At 39.7% G+C, this 14,972-nt stretch overlaps 1 protein-coding gene across 2 annotated transcripts in view; it reads right to left on the reverse strand.

Annotated features, from left to right (window-relative positions):
• PRKCA (protein kinase C alpha) overlaps positions 1–14,972 on the reverse strand; it is a 152,917-nt gene that overhangs the window by 38,824 nt on the left and 99,121 nt on the right. For both annotated transcript variants that reach the window (XM_071451209.1, XM_071451207.1), the window contains exons 6-8: positions 6,944–7,100; positions 6,716–6,850; positions 5,871–5,967 (exon numbers count right to left, since the gene is read on the reverse strand). In XM_071451209.1, the coding sequence (XP_071307310.1) occupies positions 5,871–5,967; positions 6,716–6,850; positions 6,944–7,100 (389 nt within the window). The remainder of the gene's footprint in view (positions 1–5,870; positions 5,968–6,715; positions 6,851–6,943; positions 7,101–14,972) is intronic.

Raw genomic sequence — 14,972 nt, forward strand, 5'->3', positions numbered from 1 at the left:
TCTGGGGCAAAGATGTAAAAGTAATGTTTCCTTCCCAGCCCTTATAACATTTTACAGAGACCTGGAGAACTTAAGTCACAAATTGACAAAATCACAAGCTCCTCTACAGTTTGACTTGGGGGTTTTATGGTTGTGTGTTTGTTTGGGGTGGGTTTATTGAATGAAATTTTGAATGAAAACAGATTTAATTAGAAAACTCACTGGGCTCTTAAGAAGCCACTGAAGTCCCTGCAGTATCTGCTATGGCCCTGGCAATGCAACTGCAACATTTCCCCCCAGCCTCCAGCTCCCAATAAAGGCAGCTCTAGGATGTCCTGGCCACTATTAAAGGAAAGAAATATAATATCCTTATAGCCTAAAGGTTTTGTGAATATCAGAAAAATGCCAGATTAAGAAAGTTCTGGCCTTCACCTTTCTAATGAAGCAGACAGAAATGGATTAAGAAAATTAAGAGGAGTGGTAAAGAGCTAAGAAATGCAGGGTCTGCACTGAAACAATCTGAACTGATGTACTGATGGCCAGAGAAGAAATTAGAAATAAAAGAAAGGTTTTTCAGCATTAGACTGTAACAGCAACAAAACTCATCAGAGAGTTGTGGCTGTGCCTTGACCTCTGGGGACAGTTTCTGTCCTGGTTAACACCAGCTGTGCTGCCACCAGGAGAGGCCTGATGCTGTAGATCCACATCAGCTGTGTGCACAGATACACAGCCTGAGGCTTCTGGGCTGGAAATTTGGGCCTGCACAAGGATTAACACACAAGTTTGGTCTAACAAAGTGCTGCCCTGCACCCTGGAGGAGCTCAGGAGCACAAATATCTCCCAGAAATAACTAGAGAGGTTGCAGGTATTTATCACTGAGCCTTATGGCCAAGCTCCACATCTGTCCTCTTTCAAATGAGAAGGTATTTCAGAAGACATTTTCTTTAGGATCACAATAATGATAAGGCATTTTAGAAGACATTTTCTTTAGGATCACAATGATAGTTCTGTTTGGAAGCATGAGAGGTCACCAAAATGTCACCACCACTGACTGACCACTTGCAGTGCTCAGACCCAACATCCACCCTGCTCTCAGCTCTGCTCCCTCTCCTCCTTTCTGGGCTGCAAACATGAACTGCATCAGCAATTCCATGGTCAAAGCAGCTGGAATCTCTCCCACCAACAGGACACAAAGGCAGGGATGTGGGTGAGGATGTTTGTCCCCTCCCAGGGTGCAGGGACAGTCCCTGTGGCGGGACAGCAGTCGGAGCTCTCAGAAATTAAGGGAAGGATTTTGTTTCTGTCAAAGCCACCCAGAGAGCTACACTGAAGGAAATGATTAGAACAGAAGAACATATCTGACATGTGAAGAGTGTGCACCAGGAGGAGCATTATATTTCTTCCCAGAGATGCTCTAAAATGAGGATTTTACGAGCAGAATCCCATTCCCTCACAGCAATGTGCTGGGATCACTGCAATTGCCAGAGCTGAGTGTAGTGACTGAGCCTGCTCCCATCACCAACACACCTCGTGCTCAGTAAATGTGTCCATGGGTAAGGATTATGGTTGCTCTGTTCTTTGTTTAATTAAAAAAATCCTTTATATGGGCCATAGCAGCTGCTTTATTTTTAATAACATTTCCCAGTGCTGGTGATGTGGAAAGAAAGGGAGAGATCATAAACCAATTCACCAGCCTATTTTTAAATCAGTATTACTCTATTATTACTCTAAGGTGATATTTAAGTATCAAGAAGTGCCTTACTAAGCAGGAAAAATAAAAAGGGCTTGACCAAACTCAAATAATTTCCCACAATAGAAGTTTTAGAATTTGCACATTTTTCCCCCCAATTCAGGAAAAAAGGAATGATGCTCTAAATGGCGAAGGCATCTTACTGCTCAAATCCCAACTAGGTAGAAAAAAATACCAGAAGTTTGCATTATTTCAATATTCTGCTTTTTTTCTTTGACTAGAAAAGTACTGGAAGAAGGAAATAAGTACATAAGCAAGAGGAGATGCTGCAGTTAGAAGATTTCCTAGTTTGGGTCCATGGAGGCACCTGGGACTGTTGGGAGTTCCCATGGCAACTTCAGCATGGACAATTATGGAGCAGCCACAATTATTCTGAATATGCCTGGTGAGAAGGGAGTTTCATTTTGAGATGGCCACAAATAATGCTATTCCACAGAGAAAATTCACAACTAAAGGTTAAAAGCAACTGAAAAATAGTGACAGATTTTATCCTGCCTCCACTTCCTACAGGAGTATATTTTTATCTCTACATATTAATAATGATGTATCATGTATAAATCACTGAGGACAGATTTGATCACACTGCTAAATGAGCAGATAATAGGTTTGTGACTTTTAGTGAGAGGTGAGATCCAGAAAATATGTAGATTGAATACAATTTGTTGTGTAGAAAATACTGCATTGCACATCTGCAGAATATCCCTCAATTTCTACATACATACAGATTATACATAGAATATAACATGAAAACTCCTTGCAATAAAATATGAAAGGTAAAAAAAGCACTATCCACAATTCTTTTTTTTTCCAAATTTGGTCCCATTTGTTGAGAAGATCCATTCTGGGCAAAGGTTGGGTGTTAATTCTTCAGCTGATTCAGATGTGGCAGAATGGGCCATGAGGAAACTTCTCATGACAAATAGTTTTTAGCATTCAGTTACAAATACAAGTGAAGGTTTGAATCTATTATTATTTACTTATTTATGATCTTTAGAGTATTTTATAAAGATTCTATGATTTATTAGGATTCTATTATATTATTACTATATTTTACAATATTTTATTGTAGATTTACATTGAATAAATAACTTAGGAATAAGTGCTAGGAGGTCCAGTGAGCAAAGCAGCATTTCCATGAGATTTGTGTGGCTAAGAGCCACATTTCCAGAAGAAATCTGGGCTGTGAAGGTGATGTGCAAAGAAGGATGTGATGGTACAGTGTAAATGCTCTGAGATCAATGAGCTTGAGGTCAAATATTAAAGCTGCCTGAAATAATACATGCAGGCAGATATTCTTAAAATTCTGGTTTAAATGGGAGGTAGCTCCTAAGTGGTCCTGGAGGTCCTCCTACCCACATTTCTAAATTTAGTTAAAAGGGCAAAGTCAATTTTCTGAACATCTTACAATTTTCAACACCAGAAAGTGGTTTCAGAAATTCTAAATTTATTGTTTCTCTGGCCTTTTTTAAGCTGAAAATAATTTTATTCTTCCTTAATATGAAACAATGAAATCCTAATCCTGAAGTTTCTCTGCTCTTGTGTAGCTTAGGTGTGTATACAGCCCTTTACTCTGAAGGCCACCATTATTTATTTTAAGTATTAGATATGAGTAATGCAATATTTTTGTGGAAATTGTTGTCATTTTGTACTCAAAGTTAAATCAGTGTAGCTTGGCTACCAATCACATGGTCACATATTAAAAAATAGACCAAGCACTGCAAGTGCAGCCTGGATTGGGAAGATCTGTGGAGTTACTCCTTCCATAAATTGATAAAAGGGAAGGTGGCACAGTGAGACCCCTTGGTCCATCTGTATTTTTAATCTCCTGACAAATTCACTCCCCCAGGAAAGTGACAGTCAAGACCTGCAATCTTCTTCCTGTAAGGCTCCAATGCTGATTTTAGAACAGTGGAAATATTTATTTAGATGATGTCATTAAGTCACAAATAGCAGCATTTTTCTCAGTGCTGTCTACTTGTTCCTTATTACAGGACACCTAAAATAAGATGCCTGTGCAGGGCAGGATATAAATGATAACAGAAATAAAGGAAAAGATGATCAGAGTCAGCACCACTTATGTGCCATACCAGAATAGCTAATAAGTGAAATATCACCATTCAGACATCTGTGCTGTGAATTTTCAGAATCCACCACAGTGATGCCCCTTGAAACCAAGAAGAATATTCCATGAGGGTTCTGCTTCCCTCTGCTCCTTCTCATCATGAGAAACTTTGAGCTAAGGAAGGAGGGTGAAGCCAAACCCCCCAGCCATGTAACACCACATTACACCAGCCCTGGCCCTGACAATTCCAGGGTTTGTTCAGCTACCAACATTCTCATTTATCATCACTTTTAGAACTGTTCATTGTCCAGCTTGGGAAATTACAATTACTGGAGACACTGTGTGCCTGCTGAAGACCCATTCCCTTCCCTGGATTAATTCAGCCACTCAAACAGCACCAAACAGACTGGCCCAGAACAGGGAGAGCCTCAAACTCACAGTGCTGAGGCTCAACTAATTAGACTTTGAGACAGACTAATTATTTCTGAGACAGAGCTGCCCCTTGGTGAAGCTGCTGGCTCTGAGACTAGGTCCAGCAGTTTTACATCAATGCTCTCAGGATTTCTACTCCACTTCATTGCAGGACATGGATAAACCCTGACTGCTCTTCCTGCAACCAAAGGATTTACAGCAGGACTAAAGTCAACCTCAGAGACTGTAAATTCAATATGCAAACACACTGCATGCAATACCTGACATTTTTAACTGGACAATTTTAGTGACTTGTCTCTGTCCTGAGAAAAAACAGGTAAATTTTTTTTATATCACCAATATATAAATATCCACCCAATTCCAGGCTCTGCATAATGCACAGAAACATGGACAGAATTACTTTTGAAGCTATTCTTTCTAGGGAGGATAAAAACCAAAAATGATCTTGAATAGCAAATGACCTAGTGCAGCAAAATGAAATCACACTGGTCAGATCACAACTGTAAAGAAAGGAAAATGGAATGGAGGCTCAAATACTTCTCAAATGTGTAACAAAAATCATAGTTCATGCTGCAGACATGGGAGCTGATCCAAACAGGTTCAGAAGAAATTGGTGCACCTTTTCTTTTTCCTTCTTGCAAGTTGAACATGTGTCGTTTTTCCTCACTTTCGTGGGTTAACCCATCTTTTATAATAACAATGGAGAATTCTGCCTGATGGTGAACATAGAAAATTCCCATTTCAGGTTGAAAGGAACAGGCAGGTTTGCTTATGCACAACAGGTACATTCATCATGTTTGGATAAACAGCTTGGCTAAGGTTGTCAAGTGCAGACTGGAATGTGTCCAGCTCCTGGCTGTGTGTGAGCTGGGAGAGCAGGCAGGGGAGAGGAGCAAACCCCTCCCACCCAGGCCATACCTGTCCTGCTCCTGGGCTCAGTGGCCAGCAAATATTTTGTTGTAATTCTGTCAGAAGAGGCAGAGTCTGATCATTAACAAAAAAAACTCCTTTGTGTGGCACATGGGACCATCCTTGTGGCTACCAACTTCTCCAGCTGGCACCACAGGAGGCAAGGCACTGCAAAAAGCATCACTTTATTCTGGATTTTCTTATTTGTACATACCCAGCAATACCTCTGATCCTTAAAAAACATCAGCATCCTTCCCCACACTACAGAGATCAGAGTTTCACATAAAAACCTTCTGCAAAGACATTAAAGCTCCAAAGTGTGAACACTGAAAGTATTTTCTTAAAACATCCCAAGTTACAGTGTGAAATATTGGAAGTATTAAAATACCATTGTTTCTGAGGATTTCATTTGTCAAATAATGCAGATATCAGTGATAGTGGCAGATTTTGCAGCAATTGTTAAAAGACATTGAAATTATTACATATACTTGACATAACATATTTTAAAATACCAACTTCTAAGTGTCATAGCAGAGAAGCTGAACTGTCAGGAAAATGATGCCATGTCTGAATTAAACCACTTGGTCCAATCTTCAAGAAAACCACAGACACACAGAGCTGTCATAGGGACAGAAATAGGAGCACTGTAACATATGTATCATTTAGCAGATTTTTTCTGGTAGTGAAGTGAAGAATAAATGCAATATTTAGTTGCACACATCTGTGTTTAATCCTCACCTCAAACTTCTGTCGGAGCTCTGCATTTCCATCTTCATCAGCATCTGGAATTGGAACATTGTAGTATTCACCCTCTTCTTGATTCAGCAGCTTGTACCTGTGGTAGATTTCAGAAAAAAATGGTGATTTTTTTTTCTGATAGATTGAAAAATCTGATTTTGTTGTTAGTGTGTGGTTTGTATCAATGTCACAGGTGTGCAAAGAACTGATCTCAAAAACCTGAAGCAAACTCAGAAATAGAATATATTTTACCTGAAATCAGACCTTTCATGCCAAGCTATCTGTCAAGGCACTTTAATGGACGAGGAGATTCTTCCCACTCATGCTGGGATCTGATGGGAGACACCAACCCTGAGGAGGAACATTTGTCTCCAGTGCTTCCACAGCCCTAAACAACTGTCTTTGAAGAAATGTCCTTTTTGAGATGTGGTGAGTTCTACCCTCTCCTGGCAGGTAATGAGGTGGCATTTTATGAGATCAGTTTCCATGTGCTTTGAATTTGCAGAGCTATATATAACATGATACACCAAGTATTGAACACATCATATTGGAGATAAAAATAAAATTTGTATCACAAGACTGTGTTCACAGAATTGAGTTTGCAGCAGCTCCTGGCTCCAGCAGAAGTTTCAGGAACACCATAAAAGAAAAGGAATTGTTTTATTATCCCTCTTTGATATATATAGCCTGTGTTTCCTAGGTTTAGTTGCACTACAGTGAATTTATAGCCTGAAACACAGCAAAAAGCTCAAATAAAAGGTAGATCACATTGAAAAAAAAAAAAAAAGGACAAGTTTAAAACTTTTGGTGATATATTCTCTCCTTCTTTTTTCAGAAACTCTTACCATCCACTGGCTGGCATTTTCATAAGCTCTGACACCCCAAAAGAGAGTGACCCCATGAAATCATTCCTGGTGGTTCGATCCCAGTCCCAGACCTCCACGGATAACCGGCGATCTTTGTCTGTAGGTTTTAATTTACTAAAAAAGGAGAGAAATGGAGGAGCTGTCAACACCAAAATAAACAATGAGATGCATCCAAAGACCCCCAGGAAATCAGGGTGTTAAACTCACAACGTGAATGACTCATTCCAGTCAGGATTCAGGGTAGAACGGATGGTTTTTGTTTTTTGTTTACTTTCATTCTTAGGATCTGGGATGAGCTTCAGTTTGACATAAGGATCTGAAAGTCCATTTGGATCCATGGGAATGAGGTTTTTTGCTTCTCTCACTGTCAATATAAAACACAGGATTACACATCACTGTAAGAAAGAAATTACATGTCAGGCCAGAGCTATTGAAGCAGGCTGACAAATAAATAAGATGTGAAACCCACCTGTCAGACTTGGCATGGGAGAAACTACTTGTTTAAAGCAAGGTTGTACTGAGTGATATTTATAAGAATAGCAGGGAGCAATGACAGGAGAAAAGAGTGATTCACAAGCAACACACAGCTCCCAGGCAGCTCTCCCTGCAGTGCAATGATTAAATAGCCAAATCCATCACTGTAATTTTTCTAAGCAGGTACCAACTCTTTGTGCTTTTGTTCCCTCATCACTCTTAGGTTATACAACCACAGATTAGGAGGCAAATACTGTAAGAGGCAGAGGCAGATCACAGGGGATTGCAGGGGATCAGGTGTTTGACACAAGCCCTCTTTGGAAGGTTTCTAGCACCACCTTCCCACAGATTCATGGCTCATTAGTTGTCTGATGGAATCCTTGGGAGCATTGTCATGACAGCAACCAAAGGAAAAGTGCAGGGAACACAAGTGCAGCTCCAGCTTCACAAAATTCCTGATGCAGCTTTCTACCTTGACAATGCCAAAGGCAGAAACAAGGTGAGTTAATTTATCCTGAGCTGTTCCTGACCCCCAGGGACAGAGGGAACACTCAGGAACTGCAGAATGCAGGGAACCCCAAAGGGTGAGCACAGCCAGCACTGCCCTCCCTCTGGCAGACAAGTGAGCAACACTTACACATGCTGGAATGTCAGCACCCAGCACATCCCTCTGGCTGTCCTGAGCAGCCCAGACCCCTGCCAGGGGGCTCAGAGACCCTGGCACAGAGCCCAAAACACCTGGGGGTTTGATCATGACCCATGGAGGAAGTTACCAACCTTAGATGAAGATCTGCAAGCCATGACAAATTAAGTAGAATGACAGTGAATTTATCACAGGGTGAAAAAGTAGATTTTGGGGTTTTTTAGAATGGGGGTTCAGGAGGCAAGATGGAGGGATCTGGGCATGTCCAGCCTTTCTCCTTCTTCTTCTTGGCCTCCATCTTCTGCTGTGATGGTGGCACTCACAGATTGGTTTAGAGCAGAAGCTCAGTGTCTAACACAGGTGATGGGTACTGGGAATAACTGTAAACATTGTACAGGTAGTTTTTAGTATAAACACACAACCCTGCCCTGGGGGCAGGCAGAGTGCCTGGAACTGTCTTGCTGAGCTGACCTCGGCAGGGCAGGAGAAAATTTTTTATAGATAAGACACAATAAACAACCTTGAGGCCAAGAAATGAAGAGCCCTGACTCCTTCTTCAAGCAGCAGGCTGGGAAAAGAGACTTTCCAACTTTTCTCAGGGTCACTCTGACCAGCTAGAGCTCCCAACACTGGAAGAGGAATAATGAAGAATAAAAGGTGAATTTCCCTCATGCTGTGAAACCCAATCCCAGCTGATGAACTGGGATCAGGCTGGGATGGGGAGTTTGGAGTTCACAGCTGAGCACCTCAAAACCTGGGGGCAGCAATCCCTGGGCTTGTTTGGGATAGAAAAGAGCTTCCAGCCAGGAATTCCCTCGTGACAGGCAGAGCTTTGGGTAAGAACTGGCTCTGAGGGAAGGTTGCAAGGAGCTTTGGGGTGCCATGGCTCCTAAGGGAGGAAAGAACTGCAGCCTTTGAGGAGAGATTGTCCAGGGCTGGCAGTGCCCTCAGCCTTCATTCAGGAGGGCTTCCTAAAATGCACCTGCCTAACTGAACAAACCTGAAGGGAATTTTAGGAAAGAGCAACCGTTAAGCAACTCAGTATTTCTTGATGAAAAGTGTTTCCTACACAAATTTGGAACTTAGAGCCATTTAAAAGTCAGTTAGAGTGAATTAAAAAAAAAAAAAAAGAAAGAAAAAAGGTGTCAGGATCTTCAGCAATAAATATTTATTTGCTCAAGACATTGTCCTCCTCTTCCCCCAGATTTAAATGGCATTTTCATACTACAACCCCAAAATTCTAGACCTTCCCAGGATTTCAAATTGTTCTTCCCCAGCATGGAGGTTAAAAGGCATCGAACAACAGAGATACTTTATATTTTATATATAGAATATACATTTATATTTTATATATAGAATATATATTAAAAAAAGAATATATATATAGAATATTTATAATATATAATAATATAATATATAATAATATTAATAATATTTATATATATAGAATATATTTTTAAAAAAAAGAAAAAAAAGGTGTCAGGATCTTCAGCAATAAATATTTACTGTTTGCTCAAGACATTGTCCTCCTCTTCCCCCAGATTTAAATGGCATTTTCATACTACAACCCCAAAATTCTAGACCTTTCCAGGATTTCAAATTGTTCTTCCCCAGCATGGAGGTTAAAAGGCATCGAACAACAGAGATACTTTATATTTTATATATAGAATATACATTTATATTTTATATATAGAATATACATTTTATTTATATTATATACATATATATTTTATATATATCTTGTATATTTTATACATATAATTTCATACATAAGTTTTATCTATTTTCTATGAATTTATATGAATTTTATATTCTTAATATTTTTTTATATTTTATATATCTATAAATAATATATTTATATTTTATATATAGAATTAGAGGAGTACAGGAATGTGAGCTACTGCTTTGGAAGACTCGACTTTGTCAAGATAATTCTTATGCAGAACAGATACTCTGATGTAAATTAATTAATGAAATTAGATCATGGCTGGAAATGAATCACTTTAACTTGACCCAACAGTTGATACTGATTAAGTTTCTTAAATTTCTGGTTTAAAAGGAGAGACAGAAAATGCTTATGGGGTAAAATTTTAGAATAAAGTGTAATTCTATTCACTCTGTGCATTCCTCAAAGAATTGTATCAGGAAAATAATCACTGTGTGTTTAAAGAACAGAACCATGCATTTTTCTTGCAGACCATTTCATTTGTACTTTTCTGCAATCCATGTGTAAAGCTAGCAGGGTTTTGCAGCTGGGGAAATTATTCCTTTCAGGCCAGAGAAATTGTCCCCACTCTCATTTACTCTGAGCTTGCCCTCTGGGGGTCTTCACCCCTGTGGTCAGCTGGAAAAACATTTCTTTTCAAGCCATGAAAAACACTCCAAACACCCCATTTTTAAAATTTAGTGCACTGAAAAGAATCTTCAAATACTTCCAAGGAATAACACTGAGATTAAATAACTTATTTTAGCTAAGTATTTACAATCCCAAAGGGACTAAGAACCATGAAGCAAGTGAAGGATGAAGTGACAGCTTTCAGTGCAAGCTGCTTTCTCTCATCCTATATTTGGTTTTATTATTGCTTTTTTAGTGGGGTTTTATTTTCAGTCTTCTTCTGCATGGTTTTTCTGCTGACTGCACTGCCAGGTTTGGCACAGGAGATACCACTTCAAAATCCACTTTCTGATTTTTATTTCTAAAATAAAAAAAAAATATGGCTGCACTTTGCCATTAGTGAGGAGCAGAACTCTCCACGTGTTCTACAGCTTCCTAAAAATACACTGGTAACTTTTCTGCTAAGATTCTCTGAACAAAATTGCTTAATTTTACCATCTCCAGGATGAGCTTTTATGTTTAATTTTTCCCTGCAGAGGCCCAGCATGAAACAGGCAGAATTTGGAGCGATGGGCTGGGTGGATGTGGAGGCTGTGCCAAGGAGAGATCCCTGGACAAAGCCACCCCTGCCCAGCCCTGATAAGAGCTGCAAATCAAAATCAGCTCTGGCAGCAGGAGGGTGAGGCAGCATGGGTAAAACTGCTGCTTTCTCCTGCAGCAAACACAGAAAATAGAAAAAAAAACAAACCTAAAAACTCTAAATGCAAGAAAGAGAAGCTCAAAGATTAATTGGGAAGGAAAAATGCAACATGTACTAAAAGCAGGCTGCTAACGAAGTCATTATCTCACTCCCTGGTTTAAGATATCTGGCCCATTTGTACTTTTGTCTGCACAATTAATACCCTCAGACATCTTTTTCCAACTGACTTAGCACTTCTTTTCCTGAGGAAACAGAGTGATGATACTTGTGCTAAATAGTGCTTATCAAGAATTAGCATCCAAGTGGTTCATCTCTTCAGTGTGCCCTATTTTTAACAGGACAGATCAGGTTTCTCTTGCAGAATTGACATGAGAAGAGATTCCCCTCCCCACCAAAGGCAACATCTCTTGTGTGGGGTTGAGGAAGTTAAATGAAAAATAACTCCACCAAAATAAATCAATGTACAGCAGCTGAATTCTGCTCTAATTATAACCATAGCAAGCAATCTCATCCTGCTTGGTAATTATTGGTTAATTAAACTCAACACTGTGAGAGAGATGTTACTCTAAATTAGAGAAGGTTGAAGAGGGGTGCAGTTCAGCCTCATTTGGGGTAGAAACCTGAAATACTACATGTCAGTTTTCTGCCATAAATATTAGGGATGATAATAATCTCTATACTGAGGAAAGTCACCAGGAAAATTCATGAACATTTTGTCCAAATTGGACTCTTAATGGGGACTGAGAAAGCCCACAGGTAAAAAGACAACAAAGAGAAGCATGGATTGATGGCTCCAACAAATCCAGTCTTGCTCAGGTTTTCTTATAAAACCCAGAAAAAATGTCAACTTGCATTATGGACAAAATGTGCCATTTTCCTCCTCCTTGTTAATGGAGATCATAAATGTGTGTTCAGTGGAAAATTCAGATTATTTGATGACTGTCCTATCTGTACTTCTGTCCTATCTGTACTTCTATCAAGTACTGCTTATAAACCTGCAGTATCCATCCAGGAGCCATTGCTAAAATTGGGACACCCACTTTTCCAGGAATAGTGTAAGGACACGAGCAAATACAGAGCTGCTTCTTGGGTATTCATCCTTTAAATAAAAACCTAAATAAAACAGAGTGGGCTGACAGAGAACAACCAACATTTCTTGTAAAGAGAAGAACTTCAGGCAGGATTTTAAGGAATTCAGAGAGAGGATGACAAAGCTGAAACTTTTTCCATGAGATTGTGCAGTTGCAAGCCATATGCAGTTGTGGATTTACAGCTTCTTTACAGCAGATAAATTTAATCATGGGGATGACTAAAGAAATGTTTCTGTCCCTAGGACAAAGCTGAGTGATTTGAGCATGAGTCCACTCAGTTCCTTCACAAGTGAGTCACAGCTCCCTTTTTCCTGAACTCCCAAATGTGGATAATAAAACAGTTTACTAATCACAGCAACCACTTCTTGCCAATCCTTCAGTCCTGCAGGCAGCTGAGATGAGCAGAATTCTCTCCCCCTCGTGCCAAAAGCTGCTTTAGGAGACACTGCAAGACTCCAGTGGTCTCACCTGGCACGGGATCCAGAGAAATGAAGGAAAAGTGGGATTGTTGTTAACTCCAATACATCATAAAGCTCCTGACCTCTCACAAAAAAGCATTCTTAAATTGTTCCAAAATTCTCATTGCCTCCTGAAGAAGTTTCTGGTGCAGATTTTCTGATTTGCTCAGTTTCCAGATGGCTCAGTGAGGGACAGAGATCTTGCACTCCCAACCAAGGAACTTTCTCCCCAGTACCCTCCTGCACTCCTCAATCACAGCTTAAAAGATTTACCTATAACTGAAAATAGCCTTTCTTCCCATTTTTGGATTTGTAATCTTTGCATGCAAAACCCAAAGCTGCCTCCAAAGCTCAGCTTTCACTGAAGATTTTTAGGAGATTTTCTTTAAACTCACTGAACTCTTCCTTTCTGTGCTTGTGACTCACAGGTACGACTGACTGAAACAAATCCTGCTTTCCAGGCAATTTTCAGTCTCTGCTTTTCATCACTAAAAGGGCTTTCAGAGATGAGACTTTTCTCTATTCCATAACTACTCCCCTGGCCAGGGAAGATTTCTTTTTATATCCCTCCCAAGCCCAGTGCCTGAGCCCTGAAAAATGGCAGCAGAAAGAGCACCTGCACTGTACAGGTGATGTACAAGGAAGGGCTGAACAATATCCTTGTCTAGAACAAGAAGAAAAATGAACCAATGTTGCATGAAACTTGATTCCTCTGTATTTATTGAGATATTCTCTCCAACTAACAAAAAATGTGCCATCATCCCTAATAATTCTTCCTACATTCTTCTGTCTGCAATAGGTTTTCCAGGTTTAAGTTCACCTGGAAATCTCTTAGAAACAATTCTACTTTTGTTTTAATGGAGATTATCTTTACAAAAAAGACCATCTTAAAATATATGCACTACTGGGTAGGACAGCTGCTTAATGAAACAAAAATCTTACCACATGATGGATCAAATAATCTGGAAAAGGCTTCAGGCTGTTACATTTCTAATTCTTATCTTATATAAACATATAGGATCTAGTTAATATTTTTGGATGCATGCAGATGGCCATTACTGAAAAATTAATGTTTTTTTTTAAACACCTTGCATTGCCTGTTTCTTCATGGTAAAGTGAATTTAATGACTGAAGTGGGAAGGAAGCTTTTAGCTGTCACCAGGGCTGGCGTTGCTAAAGGCACAGCTTTCCCTGTAATGACTGCAGCAACCCTGCAGATTCTGGGAATGTCAGAAAGAAGATATTAGTGAAGCAAACCATGAGATTCATGTTTTTTGAGATGTTTAAAATGTCTCCCACATGGAAACAATTATTTGGGATTTGGTACTAAAAGCAGGTCAAACAGCCAGAATATTCATTTATGTTCCCTTTTAAAATCAGCTGCAGATACTATGAAATGAATGCTAACTAAGACAGACACTACCACTGACCTAGAAAATAAAAATAAAATTATCAGAGTGTGCATGGTGGGGTCTTTTAAGGAAGCAATTTTGATGAAAATCTTGGAATGTGCCAAAACTCTGCAGTTTGTGTCCCCAGCCTGTCTGGGTGCAGGCTCCTGCCCCAGCTGCATGACAGGACATTAATATGCAGTGCCAGGGGATGGCTCAGCATTCCTGAACTCATAAAAAATCTGGGAAATGTCCAGTGGGGAGCACAGAGCTCCTGGGGAGATCATTGCTGCAGAGCCTCCTGTGTGCTCCCAACCTCTGCAGGCACCACTCACAGCTCTCCTCTGCTCTTAAAGAACAGCAGCACCACTGAAGAATAAAACCAGATTTTCTGACAGCTTAGGAAAACACAGTTAAAACCCCCTTGGAAATTCTGGGCTGTGCCTATATGTGCTTTAATCAGAGTCACCACCATCCTGTCTCTAAATGAGTGTCAGGAGGGCAGATCCTCCCTGTCAGCTGCTGTCACATCCAACTTCCAGTGCCTGAGAGGTCTCAGTTTAAAGTCTCAATATCATGGCAGCATTTTATAGATCAGTGCACCAGATGGGGTTATTTTTTCTCTCAAAGGTTATTGTTTTTTCACTATAAAAATGATTCAAAAAATAAAGTTAAAAAAATCAGAACTGTGATTTAACCACCTACGAGCTCACTCAGAAGAGCCCTAAATTATAAGATGGGTCAAGGAGTAAATGTAAGAGTGAAAAAACTTTTAGCACACATCAGGATAAAGAAAATTCAGTGTAAAAAGCAGAGATTAAGAATAGCAAAAAGCACTTTACTATGCTTAAGAGCAAACCCCCCATGTCAATCCAACCTGTGAAAGGGTCACGAACTCAGAGATTTCAGAAATATGCAAGAGTGTTTCTATAAAAAGAAAACTACCACATTTCTGTACTGCAAGTGCCATAAATTATTAATATTCAACTCAACTCTCAAGCAAGTAACTCAACCATTGAAAACAAACCACTGATGTTTAAGAATTACAGCACAAATGAGCATTGAATGGGGCAGGTTGAGCAGCCCTGGAGGAGATGGTGAGGTTATGGCAGAGGATATCAATCAACCACTGGTATCAGTTGAT

This window comes from Agelaius tricolor, unplaced genomic scaffold (assembly GCF_023055355.1).
Source record: "Agelaius tricolor isolate 1412-34295 unplaced genomic scaffold, bAgeTri1.0.p SCAF_32, whole genome shotgun sequence".
NCBI lineage: Eukaryota > Metazoa > Chordata > Aves > Passeriformes > Icteridae > Agelaius > Agelaius tricolor.